This window comes from Lissotriton helveticus, chromosome 3_2, assembly GCF_964261635.1.
Source record: "Lissotriton helveticus chromosome 3_2, aLisHel1.1, whole genome shotgun sequence".
NCBI lineage: Eukaryota > Metazoa > Chordata > Amphibia > Caudata > Salamandridae > Lissotriton > Lissotriton helveticus.
This window is the reverse complement of record NC_136062.1, coordinates 274309106-274330039: the sequence shown is the minus strand read 5'-3', so window position 1 is coordinate 274330039 and position 20934 is coordinate 274309106. Positions and strand designations below refer to the sequence as shown.

Here is a 20934-nt window from a genome sequence, read left to right as displayed (position 1 = left end):
AAAAGAAGTACCTCCAAGAGCTGTGTGGGTGGCTCTGTGTGTGTGTGTTTTGTTTGGCTCTGTGTGTGTTTGGCTCTGTGTGTGTGTGTGGCTCTGTCAGTGTGTGTGTGTGGGACTCTGTGTGTGTGTGTGTGTGTGTGTGTGTGTGGGGCTCTGTCTGGGCGCAAATGCAATAGGTCTTGCATTTGCGAGAGATTAAGCTATTGGCATTGTAAATGACACTGCCATTTATTTATCTGTTTTCAAAACCAACACATAAATAAAAATAATGTCATTTACAATGCCAATAGCTCTAACTTTTGCAAAGGCGAGACCGTTGCATTGTAAATGCTTGTTTTATTTTTTATTCATTATTCCATGCATGTGTGTTTGTGAACTAGCTCTGTCCCTCTGATGCTGCCTCACCCCTGTAATAGACTCTGCTGTGTTGCTCCCCAATCCTCTCAGCCTGGCTGTAAAAGCACAGCAACAGGGTTATTTGTGTTGGGATATGGCAGAATAGCAAGTCTTAAAGACTATTTTGTTGTGCTTCCTGTATTCCACATATTGTATGAAAGCACAGCCTTTGACACACCAAGGCCTCTGTGGTGCTGGGGCAATGGCTATTTGTTGCTGTTACTCAGCTAGTGTCCTGCAGGCCAATAAATCTGCTCTCTGGGCGAATGCAGAGAACCAAATGGCTGAGTGCAGTGAAAAGTAAACTAGACATTGGGAATAGTTTTCCATTACATTCTGACACTTTCTCATTATTTTTAAATTCTCTTCAGAGTTTCCTGAGTAAAAAGTCTTGAGCTAATATAAGATGTTTGCTTTTCCTCCAGTATTTTAATTGATCATGACTTTCAGACAAACCTTGTCAAATCCTGCAGCTCAGTACTTGCATTATAAAGGCAAGACCTATTGTCTTTACCAATGATTATTATTACTAGAGTGTGAGTCCGTAATGCATTACTGTGAGCCTGTAGCACTTCAGTTTATGTCTCCAACTTTTTCCTCTACTCACACAGTGTGAAATCTGAAGCAAAATATTAAGTGCATGGGCTCAACCTTGAGAGAAGATTAGTGTATTTTCCTTTCTTAAAAATGTTCCAGAACACAAATAATATGAAATTGGCCATATTTGCACTCTTTAACATACTTTACCTACCCCTTAATTTGATTTGGGCTTGCTTTGAACTACCCTCTAGGCCAAGTTAATTACTGTGCTCGCCAGCAAGGAGAGCAGATCCTCCCCAAGGCAAAATGCCTATTTGGAGGGGATTGGCCTGCTCTTGAAAGAAGATGGGGAAGGAATTTGCATGGGCTCTGAAACTCCCAGTTATTGACCTGGGCATGCCCTTGTGCAGAAACAGAGGGAGACAGCCTGACCTCTTGTATCACTCACAGGTGGGCTCCCTCTTAAAATTTTGGATGGAAGGAACTGGCTTGCTCCGTCTGTGACGGGGAGACCTATAGGCCAATAGAAGCCTGTGTCTGACTGAAGTTTTAATTTACCATCTTGAAAAATCCTAGATTTTTGTGCGGAGGGATGAATTAGGAGTGAAGGAAGGATGAGCCCACTTTGAATTGGGCAGAACACCCACCTCCTAGACCTTTCAACTATCCACCACCAGTTTTAAACACAAGGGGGGGGGGGGGGGACTCTGAAAAAAACAGGGAACTAGAGAGGAAGGGTGACAAACCAGCTTACTGATGGGTTCTCCTGCTTTGAGACAACTCCAGGCTTGTGCTTCTAAGGACTCTGTTAGACTGTAGTTTCAGGCGTCAGTGTCACTGGCCTCACCACTCCCTCTGGGGGACAGTAGAGGGGGAACTTGCTGAAGTTGTTAAAAGAGCAGATTTTCTTGACTTCTCTAAACTGGTGTGCCCCCCACCCCCGCCAGGTACCCCTGTAGTGGACCATTTGACTCCTTTCTGCAAAACAGGGGCCCTGCAAGTGGCCAGGAAACTGTAAAGTCTTGGAGAGGGGATTGCAGATTGGCAGTGCAACCTTTCTTATGAGCTACAGGATGCTGCTGAAGGAGGACCCCAGGATAAGGAGGCGATCAGGCGGCCAGACTGAAAGACTAGCAGATAGGTAGACAGAAGAACAGGTCCTAGGGTAACGCAGCGCCCTGCTGCTGTCAGGAGGCCGCTATAGGCTCAAACTGCAGTAGCCTTTGAAAAGTTGGCTGTAGTGCTAAAGGGGAAGGGGGTAAGGCCCTGAGCTCTCTAAATTGTTCTTATGCTTACAAGTTTCCTCTCCGGTGGGGGTAAATCAGTGAAGATCTGTAGCCTGTAGAGCTCTATGCCTGAGGAAAGTGTCCATGAGGCAAGGCACTCCCCTCTACTCGCCATCCCCAGTCACCTTGCCGCGTTCTGCTGTGGGGCACTGCAGTTGAGAGAGAAAACACTGATCCAGCTCTCGTGCAACAGCAGCAAGTGCGCCAGGCAGGGAGCAAAGGTGGCTTGGCTGCTTGGAGGCTTGCACTCCCACTCAGCCCCACTGGTGGCACAGGGGTACCCAGTACTAACAATAAAAAGAAAGCAAGTGATGTAGTAAAAACAATAATGAAATCAGCTGGACAGAGAAGCATTCATTTGCTCTGGATGTTACCCACGAGCAGCAGTGCCCCATCTACTAGCAACCAACTGGAGCCACCTTTCAGATTAGTAGCATTGCCGTAAGCCTCCTGGCATCACACGGGGAAAGTTTTGAAGCTATTGTGCATTTGATCAGTAAGTTCCAAAGCACATGAATTTTCAATAGGTTGCATAAAATCCTCTTGATTAATTCCATCAAGAAATAAAAAACATCCAACAGCCAGCACATTTCACAAGGTTGAAACCATTCACATGATCTCTTTTAGAGGCTGTTCAAGAGGTCAACATGGAGTCAATACAGTACTCCACTGGTGAGTTCTTATTCGGATTTATTGTAGTAAAGATTAATGCGACCGGCCAACCTGTTGCCAAGGAACAACTGCCAAGTTGACTTAAAAAATCTTAAAACATTCGACATTTCAGTTCTTGTTCTGTGAACAAGACCCAACAGTTGTGCTACTCAGGAACTCTGTCATCTATTGATATCCAGAAGGAAAAGTGCCATTGGTTTCCTATGCTTACTGTTGGAGAGAAATATTATCCTGGATGCCTACCCTTTGGTCTGAATTCGCAATCTAGAGGTTGGCGACGGTTCTCTTATTAGTAATGACCCATATTGTCCTCCGGGTTTTCACTTAAGGCAGTATCTAAACTATTGGCTCGCCAGGACTTGGTCTGCCTCAAATTATACAGAGAGACTTTGGATTCTATACAGTTTGGGTTTTCCATCAACCAGAAAAGTCATACCTTCTGTTCCCAGAAGAGGTTATATTCCTGTGTATCAAGTAGTTTCATACTAGAGCACGGTGTTTACATTGTCTAGAACAGGAGCGTAAGCAGCTCAATAATAGCATGTGGTTCAGTTCATTCGGGGGCAGTGTGAATAAGGTCAATATCAGAGGCCCGAGTTGCCGGGGGGTCTAGTAGCAGGCCCCTATAGTCCGCCCATTTCTTCCAGATCCGATAGTGCTTCTTGGGGCATCCCCTGGCCTCAAAGATTGGGCGTTCCAGACCCATGTTGAAGTCCATGCCTCGCTTCCATACCCCTACCAGCGGAGCCCTGGGGGCTTTCCAAGCTTGGGCAATGTCCCTCTTGGCCACCGTGAGACCCAAAAGAAGCAGGTGTCGTTTGTATCTATTACCCCCAACTTGTTCCATAACATGAAGGAGACCCAGTTTCGGTGTGCGGGGGAGTTCCCATGCTAGAACTTCCTCAAGGCAGTCCCACACGCCAGTCCAAAATCTTTGCAGCCGTCCACAGTCCCATACCGTATGTAAGAAGGAGCCTATCGCACTTCCACACCTCAGACACTCCGGGGAGGCTATCAGCCCCGCCTTCCACAGGCGCTCCCTCGTATAGTACGCCCTATGTAGGTACTTAAACTGGATAAAGCGCAGGCGCACTGCTATCGCTGCTCCCCTAGGGGCCTCCAGGGCTTCCCTCCAGTCTTCCTCCTCTAGCTCCCCCAGCTCATCCTCCCAGACCGCCCGCAGTTTAGCAAGTGAAGGGGAACAATGGGTCACCAACGTTTGGTATATAGTCGAAATTTTCTTTGTTTCCAATTCCCCCATATTTATCTTAGCTTCTAAGGGGCTAAATTCTGGTAAGGACGTTATGTCTGCAATTGCGGGGGCCAGAGCGTGTCGAAGTTGTAGATACCTAAAGAATTGGGACTGGGGCATGTCATATTCCTCCCGCAGTGCTTGGAATGATTTGAGGGTCGTGCCCTTCATAACATGGCCCAGCGCCGAGATGCCAATGGCATCCCAGCCTTCGAAGCCCCGCAGTGAAGCCAAGCCTGGCAACCTCCCATTGTGCCACTGGGGAGTCTCGCTCGTTAATCTATCCCACCACCCCATGCGGCGGAGAGCGTCGCGCCATATTCTGAAAACTACCTGGGTGACCATTGGGAGCCTCTTCCGGATAGCCGCCGAGTATAGGATAGTATGGAGTGTGTCCGGGTCCATCATATATCTCTCCAGGGCATAGGTCGGGTCACCTCGATCTCCATACCACCATTCGTTAAGGACAAATAGGTGCGACGCCTGGTAGTAGGACTGGACGTCCGACGTGGCCAGCCCCCCACAGTAGGTCGACAGGAAGCAGGTGCGGAGCGCCACTCTCACCGCTCCCCCAGTCCATAGGAACCGACCCAGGGCGGAATTCACCTGCCGAAACCACTGCGGTTGAACCGGGTATGGGTGATTTTGCAGTTGGTAGAGGATACGGGGCAGGGCCACCATCTTAAAAAGGGCCGAGCGGCCATAGACATTCAGGGGCATCCTGGACCACGTCTGCATATCCGAGCGAATTCTGTCCCATACTAGCACTATGTTGCGGGACCACGACACTCCCGGTATATCCGTCAGAAAGACGCCTAAGTATTTAAGGCCTCCCGTTGCTTCCTGAAGAGCCGAGGACCAGGGACCCAAGGTCCCTCCGTCACCCAGGACCCATAATTTCGACTTCCGTACGTTAAGTCCAAGACCGGACACCTCACCAAAAACACGCATTATTTCCAGGACCCTCGGCCCTGATTTATTAAGGTCTGTGAGGAAGAAAAGGACGTCGTCAGCATAAAGGGCAATCCTGTCAGACGGGCCTCCCATCCATTCTACTCCACGCAATTGCGCATCCATCCTCACCCAAGCCGCGAGCGGTTCCATAGCCAAAGCGAACAGGTACGGTGAGAGGGGGAATCCCTGCCGGGTGCCTCGACGAATGGGGAACGAGCCGGAGACCGCCCCCGCAATCCTGACCGCTGCCGTCAGGTCCGTGTACAGCAAGTGAATGTAAGATAGAAAACGGGGGCCTAGGTTGAGTCGGAGGAGGAGTGCTCGAAGATAAGGCCAGCTAAGGGAGTCCAAGGCGCGGTCTATATCTGCCAGCAGAAGGGCCGCAGGAATGCCCGCCAACGGGGGCCTAGGTTGAGTCGGAGGAGGAGTGCTCGAAGATAAGGCCAGCTAAGGGAGTCCAAGGCGCGGTCTATATCCGCCAGCAGAAGGGCCGCAGGAATGCCCGCCGCCCGCACCGCCTCCACCACCAAGTGCGCGCGCCGAATATTATGTCTCGTCGCTCTATGGGGCATGAAACCTGCCTGGTCCGCATGGATCAGATCCGTGATATACGGGAGGAGGCGGTTCACCAAGGCCTTTGCCAGTATCTTCGCCTCAACGTTCAGTAACGAAATCGGGCGATAGGATTCCGGCCTATCCTGGGGCCTCCCTGGTTTGCAAAATACCACAATTTCGGCATGTCGCCAGTCTGCTGGCAGTCTTCCGCGGTCCCTAGCTACCTCCAGTGCCTTCTTATAGCGCATCCCTAATTGGAGATGAAACATCTTCATATATTCGCACGGGAATCCATTGGGCCCAGGGGCCTTGCCCGCGTTCAGCCCGCCTAGGGCTTCTCCCAGCTCCTCTGCTGACAACGGGAGGTCCAATCGATCCCGGGCCTCATCCGAGAGTGCCCGGGATGGAAGGTCCGCGAGAAATTTGTCGATCTCCTCCGCTGGGAGGGATTCCCGAGGGGCATACTGTGTCTCGTAGTACCTAGCAAACGTCTGGGCCAGAACCACGGGGTCCGAGATAGGGTCACCCACAGCGTCTCGGAGGCCCGCAGGGGTTGGGCTTGATAAGTATCCTGACACAGCCTATATAGCATCGTGCTAGATTTGTCCCCCCATTGGTAGATTCTGCTCTGTGTAGCGAGCCAAGACTGTCGGGCCTCATCCAGCAAGAGGGAGGTGTAGGACCGCTGGAGGTGCAGGAGCTTGGTCACCTCGTCTCCATTCTCTCCCGTCAGGCAGGTCGCCTCTTGACTTCGCACCTGAGCAGCCGCGTCCGCCAAAGCCAGCGTGCGGGTCCTACGGTGCGCGGCGCACCATGCGATGTCTACGCCCCGAAGCACCGGTTTCAGGGCCTCCCACAGAGTCATGGCATCTATACTCGGGTCCTCGTTCTCAGCCCAGTAGTGTGCGATTGCCTCCCTCATGTGTGATTGGTAGTCATCGCGCTGCAAGTGCCACGTGGAGAGGCGCCAGCGGAAAGGCTGTCGTCGCACACCCAGGCTCAATGTCAGCGCGGTCGGGGAGTGGTCAGACAGGCCCCTAGGAAGTATGGAAGTAGAGTCGACCCTCCCTATCCAGGGCTGTGGGACAAACAGGTAGTCTAGGCGAGAGAAGGAATTGTGGACCGCAGAGACAAATGTATATTCGCGATTGCATGCATGGTGATATCGCCAGGTGTCCACCCAACCCATCCCCCGCGCCATTCTGCTCAGTCGTGTAGTAGTATCAGAGAGCTGACCTCCCCCGGGCCTACAGCGATCAAGTCTCCCATCCATCACATCGTTCCAATCGCCACCCACAATCGTCAATACAAGTGGGACCTCAGTCCACACATCAAACAGTCGTTCAATCAGAGCATCCTGGAGGGGGGTTGGAGCATACACACTGCCAAAGACCACTGGCTCACTCCCCAGCCTCCCTTTAATAAATGCGTATCGGCCATGCATATCCAGCCACTGTGTGTCATGTGTGTAAGGGACCCTGCGATGTATCAGGATAGCGACACCCCTGGACCCCCTCGTGAACCCAGCATGGAACACTTGTTCATATCCATACCTCCGTAAACTAAGGACTTTGGTGCCCATAAGGTGCGTCTCTTGAAGTAGCAAAACATCCGCTTTTTCAGTCTTCCCCAATCGTAGAACCGCACTCCGTTTAATTTTATCTAGCATCCCTCTCACATTCCAGCTCAATATACGCAGCGAGGCTCGCGAAAGATTCGCCCCCTGTCCTTCAACCGCCATCTATCGGCCAAAATCTGAGATCTTCGGGCCACCAAGACCACACACGCACAGATCGCTGCCTCCAAGTTCTCGTAAACACCATGCTAGAACTAGACCCAACTTCCCCCCCCACCACCCCCGGGTCCCCAAAACCCCTGACTCCCCCCCCTGCACCCCCTCCCATACCCCAAACTGTACCAACAACCCCCCCTCCAACACCCCACACCATACCTCAGGAACATTGAAGTACCTGTCGCGGTGCAGGCAATCTCAACCCTCCAACGGGAGGTCCAAGACCCACTACACCAATGGATCCCACCCAACTACCCACCACGTACACAACAACCCCCCACCCAGCACGTGGGAACGAACTCCGGGAGTAGGCCCGCTCTCGTGCGAGCGCCTCCCGACTCACCGCCACCCATGGGCAAGGAATTACGCAGTTCATCTGGAAGTGGAATGTCCATGAGCAGTACCATGCCTGCTCCATCCGTCAAGGCACCTCATCAGCCTTATAGGCCCAATTCTAGAATCAGCGTGAGTATGAGGATCTCAGGATTTAGAGGGGGAAGAATCCGTCCCCTCCGGCGCCTCGGCTGTCTCGTCTCGGGGAGGCGGGCGCTTCTGGGAGCGCGACCTCCAGTTGCTCTTGCTGCGTGATCTCCTAGGCGTCCTCGGGGGTCTCCCGGTGGTCGACGAATCCGAGTTCCTCCTAGGGGGAGTGTTCACCTTGACTCGCACCGTTTCATCTGTCCACTCAAACACTTCCTCCGGGGAATTGAAGAACTGGGTGCGGGACTGGAAGACCACCCGCAGGCGTGCCGGGAAGAGTAGAGCATATGGAATCTTGAGCTCTCGCAGACCTGCTTTTGCCGCGGTAAACGACTGTCTCTGCTGCTGGACCAGTTTTGTTGGGGGGGGAGACCGTCAGGGGAGTCTGTTTGGCAGCCGCCTCCCTAATGCTTCGGTATGCCTCGGCCCCGCGGCCCGAGCCCGCTGCCGAATGGGGTCTGGCACGGTCTCAGGGTGCCCCCTCCCCCACTGGGTCACACGCCCCACCACCACTCCTCACCCCTCGGTAGTTGATGCTTGGGCGCCTTCTTGGTCCTCCTCCGTTGGCACTATCGCACTGGCCGTCCAGGCGCGGGCGGGGTCAGCCCATCCCCCACCGCCGCTCCGCAGTCTCCTTTCGCCGAAGCGGCACCTTCCGCCGGCGCACCCCGGCTTCCTTGCACTTCCGGTCGGGTGAACCGGTAATCGAGGTCCCTGCCGCGGCCAGGAAGGAAGGCCTCGTCTCCGTCGGGCCCCCGGCGGCCGTATCTCTCTGGCCCCGGACCGCCGGCGCTCCTAATTCGCCGTCGGGGGGGTCGCCACCAGGGCCGCTCATCGCCACTCAGTATTGGGGGCTGTGCGGTCGGGGCGACGCAGGATATATGCAGAATAAAGATTCGGCGGGACGGAGCTCGTCTAGGCTGCGTCCGCCATGGTTGCCGTCTTGCCCTACATTCATTTTTTGCTGGCCCGGGTATTGATACAAGTTCCATCACATCTGGGGAAAAAACTGGACCTCTATTCCAAGAAGATCACAATTCTCAGTCCGGTTGTGGAATCTCTCCATTGGTTGACCTTTGATTTCACTCTGGTAAAAGAAAAATTGTTTTTAAGCTCTCATCCTAATCCCATTTGATCATATATTTGTCTCAGTCTAGGAAGCACATCATAAGTGCCACTGAACTCATTGGTTTTGGTCAATCCAGGACAGGGATCTGCACATTACATCAGAAATTCAAGTCAATTTTTAGGCGTGAAGTCCTGCCTCTCCCTTTGTGGTGATGTTTTTTTTTGTCTTCACAAACCACTCTGTAATGATTTACCTTAAGAAACAGAAATAATCTCACTTTCTAGGTATTCTCACTGTATAGGAAGTCCAACAGTTCAGGTGTGGGACTGGTATATTGGCAGTGACATTAAGTTTGCAGATTGTGTTATTGTAGATCATATGCTGTGTACTCTCTTGCTGTCTACTGTTGGGTTCGGAACATTACAATTTGTTTTTCTTAAGAGTCTTTTCTTTTGATTTCAAGAATGGTTTGCGATCATGTTCCTTAACTATACAATGCATCCCAATGCCAACTCTACTTCAGATTTTCTATTCCTGCCATCATGCTTGTACCTGAAATACAATGCTTAGTCTGTGAGACTACGTTGTTGCCTGACTGGCTGGAATTTAGAACAGGACTGGAAAGCACGTACACATCGGCAAAAGTCTTCCACTCAAATTCATGATGTGTAAAAAGGGGATGGAAAATCCACCACTTAATTTTTCCTCCTCCGTTACGCAGAACTGCCACAATCTGACTGGCTTTCTTTTAGATAATGGCACAAGCAGCTGCTGATCATAGGTGGGCTCCTCTTTTCGGCTATTTAATAGCAACTGATTGAGCGTTAGCGAGTGATTCTTAGCAAGGGACATGAAGTCCTTGTTGGTTAACCGACCACGAGGAAGAAAGAAAGACAAGCTCAAGAAATTTATTACAGTAAGGAATCGTTGTTAAATTTTTATCAGCCCCACAATCTATCCACAGAAATCCCGAAACTCCACCTCCTACACCAAAGTGAGGAGATGGGATAACTTGTCCACCCTTCATTTCCTACGGGTGAAGAGCTAACTCCGTTTAAATCACTAGATGGATCCAAAAAACCTACCTTGAAGTCTGAAGAGATTCAAAAATCCAAACTCGAGGCAAACTAACTCTGAAGAGTGCTTCAGAGCAGAACATCAGCCTCCGGAACAGGGGTAACCTCAATATGAGCCACTTTAGTGAATAAGTAACTCCGAAAAATGTTGAAAGATTCCTGAAGTAGATCCGTGAATTCTTCATCTGAAGTGACTCAGGGTAGTAAAAATGAATGGCCGAAACACATTTGCTTTGACCAGGACACGGAACACGTTGTAACTACATTTTCCAGCTCTTCACCCAAGAGACAGACATGTCCATCAAAAAAGACAAGATTTCCATTGAAGAGGCCACTTCCTCAGAATTGTGTGGTGGCAACATTCCAAATGAAGACAATTGCACTACCAGTACCACAGGACACGGATTCTCGTTCACCATACAAGCTCTTACACTCTAACTCCGAGGATAAGTTTCAGGAACAATGAAATTACAAGCTTATCCGACTAAAAGGAGACAAATAAAGCAAGTGTGTAGTAGACTGTGATTCCGATAAGCCCTGTTAGCATAATCCCATGAAAATATCTTACCCTGGTAAGACTTCATTCTATCACTCTGCTGTACATTAGTCAGCTTTTCACCATGAGGTGACATTGGCTGTGGAGATGCTACTCCTTCATTACTCATAGAAATTCTGACATACAGAAAGATAGTACATAAAAGTATATACAAAATATGATGGTGAACTTTAAATGTCCAATTAACGATGACTGCATTATACCACCTTTAGCGTGAGCATAACAGGGCAGCTCCCCATCACCCTTTGTATTCATGGGCATGTATCACCGGACTTTGTTGTCATCCATGTATCCAATAAGAAAGCCCAAAATGCAACCGAGAGAGCTTTCTAGAGCGGGAAAGTAGTCTAGTTGAAGGTAATGGGAATTATCGAGAATCTCCATCACCAACGCTAACACAGGCATATGTTGCACCCTTGATGTGGTTGATATGGTCTGTTGTCAAATCACCATTAACATTCTACGACAAAGCCATGCTTGAATAAATCTCAGGCATTGACAGTTGCTCGGAACTAGTCTCAATCTGTCGTTTTTCACCCAAGATGCCACCTCAGTTTGGACCCATCCCACATGCAAATCAGTCTTGACTCTGCTCCAGTGGAAACAGTTCAGCCCAAACTGCCAAGCCAGGTCCTCTTTGAACTAGAATAGAAGCAACCTAGGACTGGATTCGCCCTAAGGGCCCATCAACCACGTATAGTTTGATTTCAGTGGCACAGTGAGCAAAGACCCATGCTTTGGCATGCCTGTCTCACACAGAGCATCAACTTCAACAACAACAAGATGATGGATAGAATGCTTGAATTCATCTCAGCCACTGGCAATCACTCAAGCGCCAACCCAATCCATGGTTTTTCTCCCACCATGCCACCTCAGTTTGGACCCAGCCATATTTAAATCAGTCTTGCCCCAGCTTCAGTGGGAACAGTCCAGCCCGAGCTGCCAATGGCTTCATAATCTGGCTAATATCCATAGGTCAATAGAGAGCATTTATTATATCCACAATTGAAACTGCACTTAGAAGGAAGACAAAAAAAACACAGAAATGCCTAAATCAGTAAGTGGGCCTGCAACAGCAGATGATTCAGTGATGTTGGTAGACACGCCATCCATGTGGTTCATATTGCCAGTTCTACCAATGCTCTCAGTACCCCTTTCAATGGTTCCCTCAAAGTCCGCAGCAGCCATCTTTTTAAGGACACTCATATTTCAATAGTCCAACAAGTATCCCTCCGCAGGGGACCCTTTGCCTCCAAGCAGCGACTCAGTAATCTTTCAACCTGATACCATGACCCCTGGTGGAGGAAGACTGGGCAAATTACCTGATTTGTGGAAGACTGATATGACAAACAAGTGGGTGCTACCCATGGCATAGATGGAATACCACCACCATCACCACTAAGTATTTCTCCCTGGAATCATAAAATCAACAAAGAGTTTCTCACTCCTATTAGAAGAAGTAGACTCCTCAGGTGAGCTAGGGGAGGTGCCTTGACATGAAAGGGGTCAAGGAATGTACTCAATGCAATTTCTTACCCCAAAAAACGGACAATCTATGATCACACTGCAGGAAGTTATTCCACTTCTGCAACTAGGCGACTTTTGAACCACAAAATTCATGCTCACTTCAGACGTTCAAATGTAAAGTGGTATTCTTGGTAGCCTTTACATCGCCATTCTAAATGGGGAGCTTTATGCACTATTTTTTAAAGAGAGACCCATTGCATCGAATCAGGCGTTTGAGCTTCCTATATTCCTCCTTCCTGAAAGACTTAATTTACAACAGCCACTACACCTTTTTGTTTTTGTCTGCCTCAGCCTGCTTGGGGAGGGGGTACACACTTCTATTCGGCGTGTGGACATCTTGTGATCTACTACTTGTGGCTTCTGAGAACTTGTTCATTGGCCATTCTTAAAACCAATAAAAGGCTTTGCAGAAAAGCTACGTGTTCAGGATACTGCACAACATGTGCCAATACAACATTATGAGTGGAAAACCAAATTTGATAGGTGTTTAACTTTTTCTTTCAGTAGCATCCCACCTTCAGGGCACGTAACATAACGATGATAGTTTCTTAAGTAGGCTGTTTCAAACCCTACACAAGTGGGAGAATAACCACAGACTGAACATGTTCATTCAGTACCTGAAGTTTTCTGTGGTTAAACTTTTTTGCCGGTGAAAGCAACCCTTCATATCTCGATATGCATCCAGTCTTTGATTGGAAAAATGACCTTTGGATTTTCTATTCTCCTGGATTGGCCCTATGTGTTTTCCAAGTACCTCTCGTTTGTGTGGCTTTTCTAAATTTCAAGTGATCCTGCAGCTATAGGTAAATTCTGATAGGCATGTTTTTGTGGCATCAAACATTGCTATATTTTCCATTTTCTAACCCCACTGCTGCATAAGTAAATAAATACTTATTGGCACCCCAACCAGACTGAAAAAAATAAACCTGGCTTCTCTTTAAAATTAAGCAGGAGATGTGGAACTTGTGTAGGCTGTGAGGAATCCTACATTTGTTGTCCCAAATATCCAAGACCGAGACGACACTCCCAAGAATCCTTGAAAAGGTTAACTTAACTTTTTGTTGAGGTGGTTCAGTGAACTAGTGCTTTCACTTCAGGGATCTTTGACTCCATAGTCACAGGTTTGAAACTCCTGTGGTAGATTAAATGTGTACTAACCATTTGTAACTCGGCACCAAGCTACATTGGCGAACGTGCACTTTACACTTGCTTTCAAATGCAAAAGTTATGGTGACTCATCCACAAGCTAATTAAAGTGCCTTAAAGGTAACAGAAACATACTTTCAATTTGCAAACGCACAATACATTCTACTAGTGGCAGAGGCAATCCACAACCTTAATCTGTGCTAAAAGGGCCATAGCTCAGTACTACAGTGAGACAGAGGACATTCAAGCATCTTCCAGCACGGCAGGATATCACAAAAGAAACATGGGTGCTAGATTTTGTATGCATTGGTTACAACCTCAGATTTAAAAGTGTTCCGGGTTTTCTATCTAATGCATCAAAACATTTTTACTCAACCAGTTTGTACAGAAGATGCATTATTTGGTCATAAAACTGCTTTTGAAAAACTTCCCAAAAACAGAAGGAACAAAAGGATATATTTCTCATCATTTGTGATCCAAATTAGCTATTTACTCATATATTCGATCTCAACTCTGCAGACAAATAGATCAAAAAGATAGTATGCTGGCTGTTGTAAATGCACTCTATGGAAGGTGGCATCCGTGATGGTTTAGCTCTATAATGGGAATGTCATTGTGGGGTTCTGTAATGTAATATAGTCCTGCCTGGGGTTGCTCTGTATAGACGTATCTGGCAGCGACTCTTAAATAAATATGCTATACTTATAACTTGGCTGTGTCTGTGCTACCAAAAGTGGTGACGTGGATGGGTTTGATGTCTAAAGGAATAGAAACACAGAGGAAACAAGCTGAAATCCCAACTGGTTGTTTAGGTCTCGCTAGCGAATGCAGCGCAGCTGCTTCGCTAACGACACTATTGCTGCTGCTTTCTGTCCCGAAGGGAGACAGGAGGTGGCACGCGCGGACAGGAGATGTGCACTCCGTACGCGTGCACATCTCCTGTCCAGAAGCTGGCAGCGCTGTATCGTGCACTTTCAGTTTCCCCCCCTGTCGGCTCTACGGAGCCAGCTTGTTCAGTCTGCGCGGACTTTGACTTTTCTCGTCTTCTATTGCTCCTGCTGTCCCGCTCATGCCGGTCACCTTGGCCCTTAGCCTGATTGTGATGTATGCATGTTGGATGCTCTGTTTTATTGTCATATCTACCGGTATTGGGCTTTCCCCTACCCCCTTCTCCATTATGACGAGGTTTGGAAACACTGCTATTACGTTTTTCTTTTTTTTTCCCAGAATCGCTGCTGTTCTCCTCTGGAACCTCCTTTGCGTTTTTTTTTGTGAGTTCTAACTTTGTTGTCAGTCTCACTGTCACTGCTACTTTCTGTTCTGTCACTGGCTGAAGAGGAGGCGCTGCTTTCAACACTTTGGACTGCCAGCGTAGATTGGCCGCAGAGCCACTACAGATGGACAACTCTTGTTGCGCATAGCCTTTGGCAGGGTCTGGGGTATGGCTTAGGCTACGACCGGGTGCTGCGCGCACTCACCACATAAGCAATAGTCACTGGCATTGCGTAGCTCAGGTACACCAAATAATTTTTGGGGAATTTTCTTTTCAGGATTTGAGAATCTTGGATCAGATTCTCACATTCCGAAACCCCCAAGACAATACCTGGGGTAAAAGGAGGGTCAAGGATTCGATAACCAAATTCTGGATTTGTAAATCCTGCAAAAAAAAAATGAACTTCAAAAAAGGGTGGTCTCTTTGATGGGATGGGCCTCCACCCACATTGGTCTTGGAAGCAACCTGCTCGTTTAAGCCCTATGCCTCACAATTTTTTCTGTGATGGCCAGTCAGTCACAGCACGACAGATAAGAAAATCCACACTTTGCAAATCTGTAATGGATGGCAGGAGAAAAAGCTAAATTGTCCAATGGTGTGCCTGTATTTTATCTTTATAATAGATTCATGAATCCTCTGTGAATTTGAGAATCCACGGAGCACTCACACATTAATAGGTTACAATACTTTAACTTTTAACCCATCAAAGCTCATGCCACATATTTTGCTAACACTAATTTATCATCACCTGCTGAACAGATTAACACAAAACCAAGTAAAGGCGCTAACGGCGTTCTTGTTTCATGCCAAGTTTGATGCAATTCCTTTCTGCGTTTGTATTGTTGTAGATGATAGCAAAGACTCTAATGGGAGTTAAAATTGGAAACAACTGCTTTTATAAACCCTCAAGTCCTGTAATTGCGGCCATAATATTTTTCTCAAGTTGCGACCAGCATGTGAAAGTTTTGGTTGCGTGGAGCAGGCTTTGTCTTCTTAACACAATCAAATCTTTAATTTGGAGTAGTGTTACAATTAACTTACATGGAACCATCAGTGCATCATTCCTAAAAGTAAGGGAACTGCAGAGATATCCCGATAAGAAACGCTATACTATATCGGTACTGGTTATCCATTTCCTAGTCCTACTCTGATCACCAACTTGTGAAAGCTCCAGTCTTAAGTGTCTGCACCAAACAAGGCTCCTGCAGTTTCGTTTTTTAAAATATTTTGCTCTAAATGCATTGACTCCGAATTTACCCTTGCAAAAATACACAGACATTCAGTCATTGACCCTTCCAGTTTCGGATGCGGTTACTGCCAGATCACAGCATGGTTTCTAATGCCTATTTGGAGATAGGATTGGAGTGTGTCACTACAGAGGCTAATAGAGGATGTGGCCTAACGGCTAGAGCGGTCGACCTTGAAGCAGGGGAACAAGGTTCGAGTCTCGGCAGGGACAATCAACATCCTATGATTCTGTCCAAATCACGTAATCAACTCGTGCCTAACAAAACAAGCATTGAAAATGCAATAGATCTCGCCTTTGATTAAGTTAAAGCCATTTGCTTTGCTAATGGTATTGTATAGCAAAGCAAATGGCTTTAACTTAATAAAAGGCGAGACCTATTGCCTTTTTAATGCTTGTTTTGAATACTATGGCCGACCATATCTTAAACACATTTACGGAGCACCATGGCATTCTTCATTGTTTGTGTTGCCTTGCAACCGCGTGACGGACCGTGGCGATGACCAGCGGCGTACCTGTGTCTGTGTGTGTTTTGCATGAGCTGGGTCCCATACTGGAGAGTTTGCTGCGCTGCATCAAGAGCTGTGTTCAGAGTGGGAACACACCACGTGATGGCTTCATCATCTGGTGTTCACTCGATAAACCAATCTGCATAAATCACAAAAAATGTGTTTGCTTCAAATTAACAATCGGTGCAGAGTTCGAGCAAAAGGGGCTTTTCAAAGTGTATGATAGTGCGGGGCTGCCTTTCTAAATTAAATTATTGATAATCCAACGGAAATATGGGCTCCATAATAACAATGAGAAGCAAACATTCAAATGGTCAGTTATTTAGTAGTTGGGGTTACGTGAAGAAACAAGGTTCACAAGGTTGTCATTCAAAGAATAGACTGAGGTCTTCCACTATAGAAACTCCTTCTCCTTCACCTAAATCCTACTGTTTAGGATTTCCAAGAAGATACAAGCTAGTGTTTTAAGTAAGTCTTTTTTTTTTAGTTTGACAAAAAGGCCAATGTGCATTTATCGACAGTCTAATTTAGACTTAGCAAACAGTCCTGAAACCAGCTTAAATCGACAGAAAAACAAAAAGGTTAACATCAACTCACTTTCCTTAGGATTGTCAGGTACGAAATACTCCATGGTTTCCTTGCCATGCTAACCAGTGATTTAATATTACATCATGCAATCGTCTGACGAGGCACCTTATTAAAATCTATCCATATTTCCACATTTTGTTATAGTGTCTTAACTGAAATGGTCTAGAGTACTATAAACTAGTCTAACTAAGGGAGTAAATTCACATTATTTTTTCCTACCCAAAATGCCCTATTTACATATTATTTTTATGTTAATTAATAGTAGTCTCTTTATTTTACAGAAATTCTATGATTTCCTTAAAACCAGGCAAAGGAGGCCATGAAAACCGGAAGAGCCTGTTTTACACGCAGGAAGATTGGGAGATGTTGGATCCAACCACAAAGGAGTTAGAAGAATCCATTGCTCATGAAGAGAGAAGAAAAAGTTCAGTGGAAGGAAATAAAGGTACTGTTCTATAAAAAGTACACTGTGTTTAGACATCCAAGACCTCCTCACGATGTCGAGCGGATACACGTTGCAAAATCGGGACCCGACCGCATTATTAGGATGTGATCACACATGGTGCGGGCGTACACTCCCATTTTTCTATGGGAGCTTGTGCTGTGGCCGTAAACCGAGCAAAACCAAAGGGGAGGATGGACGGAGTGTTGAACATTGCAAGCACTCACCCCTAGTCAACTAATCTGGGTTTAATCCATCATCATTCTTTAGCTCACTCCACCACCCCAGTTCAGACATAGCCATATGCAAATCAGTCTGACCCTGTGCCTCATTGGAACAGTCCAGCCCGAACTGCCTGTTGGAAAGTAGGGTCTGCTTCCTATGGTTACGCCCACTTTTTGCTGTGTTTCACTGGTTTTTCTACTTCAGTCTGGCTGTGGCCCTGCTAATCAGGACCACAGCCTAGCTGTTCTCTCTCTAAATTGATTGCATGTACTTTAGGTACATACCAGATTGGTTACTTAGTTACCTTGTGAGCCCCTGGTACCTTGGGTACCAAGGACATAGGTACCCCAGAGGCCTACCAGGGGCTGAAGCATGTATTATGCTACCCCTGGGAAGCCTTCCACAATGGCACCACAGGTCTGCACTTGCAGCCTGGGTAAGGTTGTATAAGAACCCCTTACTTAAGTATAATATACCTATATCTACCTATACATATAGACACATAATAACCTATATGTCACTCCTATGGCAAGCCTTGACAATCCTGAAGGCAGAGTGCTTGATTTTGTGCCAAGCCATTGATTTATTTATTTATTTATTTTATAGCATTTGTAAGGCGCGCAGCTACCCACAAAGGGTTTCCCGGCGCCAGAACTGCAAAACACTCAAATATCACTGGGGAGAGAACAGACAAAGCAATTATTTATTAAACAGCCACGTTTTTATGCTCTTTCTAAAATTCACGTAGCTTTCCTCCTTGCGTATGTGGATGGGCAGTGTGTTCCACAGCATTGGCCCTAGGTAGGAGAAAGATCTCCCGCCTATTCTGGCTCGTTTAAACCTTGGTACTACAAAGTTTGCCGCTGTACCTGAACGCAGGTTGCGGTTTGGGAGGTAAGGCTTAGCAAGGGCCTGAAGATATTTGGGGGCCGTGCCAGCTTTGATTTTAAATAGGTAGCTCAAGGCTTTGAAACAAATACGGTTCTCGACCTTAAGCCAGTGCAGATCCCTGAGATGTTGGGTGATCCTAGCCGATCTGGGGATTTTGCAAAGCAGTCTAACCGCAGCGTTCTGCACTAGTTGCAGACGCTTTATCACTGCCTTATTTGAGCCCAGGTATAAGATGTTACCGTAATCAAGCCGCGATGTCACTAAGGCGTTGACCACGGTCTTCTGGGTAGTAGGTGGCAGCATCCAGATGATTTTGCGTAACCATTTGAGAATGGTGAAGCATATACCTGCTACTTTGTTGGCTTGCTGGGACATGGATAAACAGTCATCAATGATGACCCCAAGGTTTCTAACCTGAGAGGCTGGAGATGGGAGTTTACCCAATGATGGTGGCCAATGGGAATCATTCCAGAGATCTTTACTATTTCCCAACAGGAGAACCTCTGTTTTATCTCCATTTAGTTTAAGTTGGTTGTCTGACATCCAACAAAAAATTTCTTGGAGGCCTACTTTTAGTGCAGATGGGGTAGAGACATCAGATTTAGAAAGTGAGAATAAGACTTGTGAGTCATCTGCATAGGTCATTAAACTTAGGCCAAAATTTTCTGCAAGGTTGGCCAGTGGGCGTAGGTATAAATTAAAAAACAGAGGGCTCAAAATTGATCCTTGTGGCACACCGTGAGGAGAGTGGAATACCTCAGAGCATGCCTCCGAAGAGGAGATCTGAAAAGTGCGGAGGGATAGGTAGGATCTAATCCATTCCAGAGCTCTGCCTTCGACACCATTCTCCCCCAGCCTGTCTAACAGTATGGAGTGAGAAATGGTGTCGAAGGCCGCACTGAGATCTAACAAGACCAGTGCTACTGTTTGGCCATCATCCATAAGCTCCCTGATCTTTTCTGTGACCCCGAGCAGGGCCGTCTCAGTAGAAAAACCACTCCTAAACCCAGATTGAGACGAATGTAGGAGATTATTGTTTTCTACATAGGTTGAGAGTGCCTTGTGGATATGCCGCTCTAAGATCTTGGAAAAGGCAGGTAGCAAAGAGATTGGGCGATAATTAGCCAATATCATAGGGTCTGCGCCTGGTTTTTTAAGTAGGGGGCTGACCATAGCATGTTTCCATAGAGCAGGAACTATGGCTTGCTCTATGGAGGCATTCAGTATTTCTGCTATGGGAGTTAAAGCAGCATCCTTTAATTTGTTTATGATACTGACAGGAATAGGGTCCCGTGGGGAACCCGATTTGATTGATTTTAATAGTTCCTTCAGTATGTCTAATTTAATAGGCGGCCAGGCTTCAAGACGACAGTTTACTCTAGGGACTCGGGTGGTGTTCCCTTGTTCGTCTGTTGACATGTTGGCATTTTTAATATTAGAGACGATGTTCTCAATCTTATTCGTGAAGAAAGAGGCCAAGTCCTGGCATTGCTGGGTATTAAGAGGGGTAGGTTCTGCTCTAGCGTTCTCCCCAGCTAACTCTTTTACCGTGTTAAAGAGAGTCTGGGATTTATTTACGGCCATGTTAATAGTATTGGTGACATAGCAAGCTTTAGCTTTCATGCATGCTGAATGGTAACAGTTTCTGGCCTTTCGGTAAACTTCTTTTTGATAAAGGTCGTAATTTTTTCGCCACTGCCTCTCTAGGTTCTTACAGGTAGATTTTTCTTTCTTCAAGGCTTCTGTGAACCAGGGAGCAGGAGGGCGATGGACTTTCCCTTTGCAACGAGCTAGGGGCAAGCAAGTGTCAACGGCACCAGTTAGCCACTTTTGTGTTAACTCTGCAATGCTATCCATATCTCCATCCAAAGTCGGGTGATCTTCCTTCAAAGCATTGTTCAGATCATCCAAGTTTAGGAATTTCCAGTTTCTTCTAAAAGATTCTGCGGGAGTCGGATTTGAACCTTTCTTGGGCTCTAGCAAAATGGCGAAACTTTGAAGAAAATGATCTGACCAAGGAACAGGCGTGGTGTTAAGCCATGAAAGTTCTTTCATGTTTGATATTATAGGGTCCAACAAGTGTCCGGCTTTGTGAGTTGGACCACTATTTCGTAATGTCATGTCCAACACCATGAGGTCATCTATTAGATTTTTACAGGTCTTGTTTTGGACGTCATCTAGATGAAGATTCAAATCTCCTAGTACAGTATAGTTTTGGGCTTTTAGATGTAGGGGTAGGATAAAGTCTGCCAAGTCGTCTGACCAAGAGGGGTTGTTTACTGGTGGTCGGTAGATTAATAGGCCGGAAAAGGTGAAATTTGGACTAAGGGAAATTTTGAAAGATGCAGCCTCGCAGTTAGGGATAGCTGCAGGTTCAAAAGTGCACACGTAGTCTCTGCTGTAGATGATAGCAATACCCCCTCCTATTTGTCCTACCCTATCTCTCCTAGCTATAGCGT

General features: G+C 47.1%; 1 protein-coding gene across 2 annotated transcripts in view; it reads left to right on the top strand.

Annotated features, from left to right (window-relative positions):
* Positions 1–20934, top strand: part of TBC1D2B (TBC1 domain family member 2B) — a 285950-nt gene that overhangs the window by 76929 nt on the left and 188087 nt on the right. For both annotated transcript variants that reach the window (XM_078685205.1, XM_078685204.1), the window contains exon 4: positions 17199–17362. In XM_078685205.1, coding sequence (XP_078541331.1) covers positions 17199–17362 — 164 coding nt within the window. The remainder of the gene's footprint in view (positions 1–17198; positions 17363–20934) is intronic.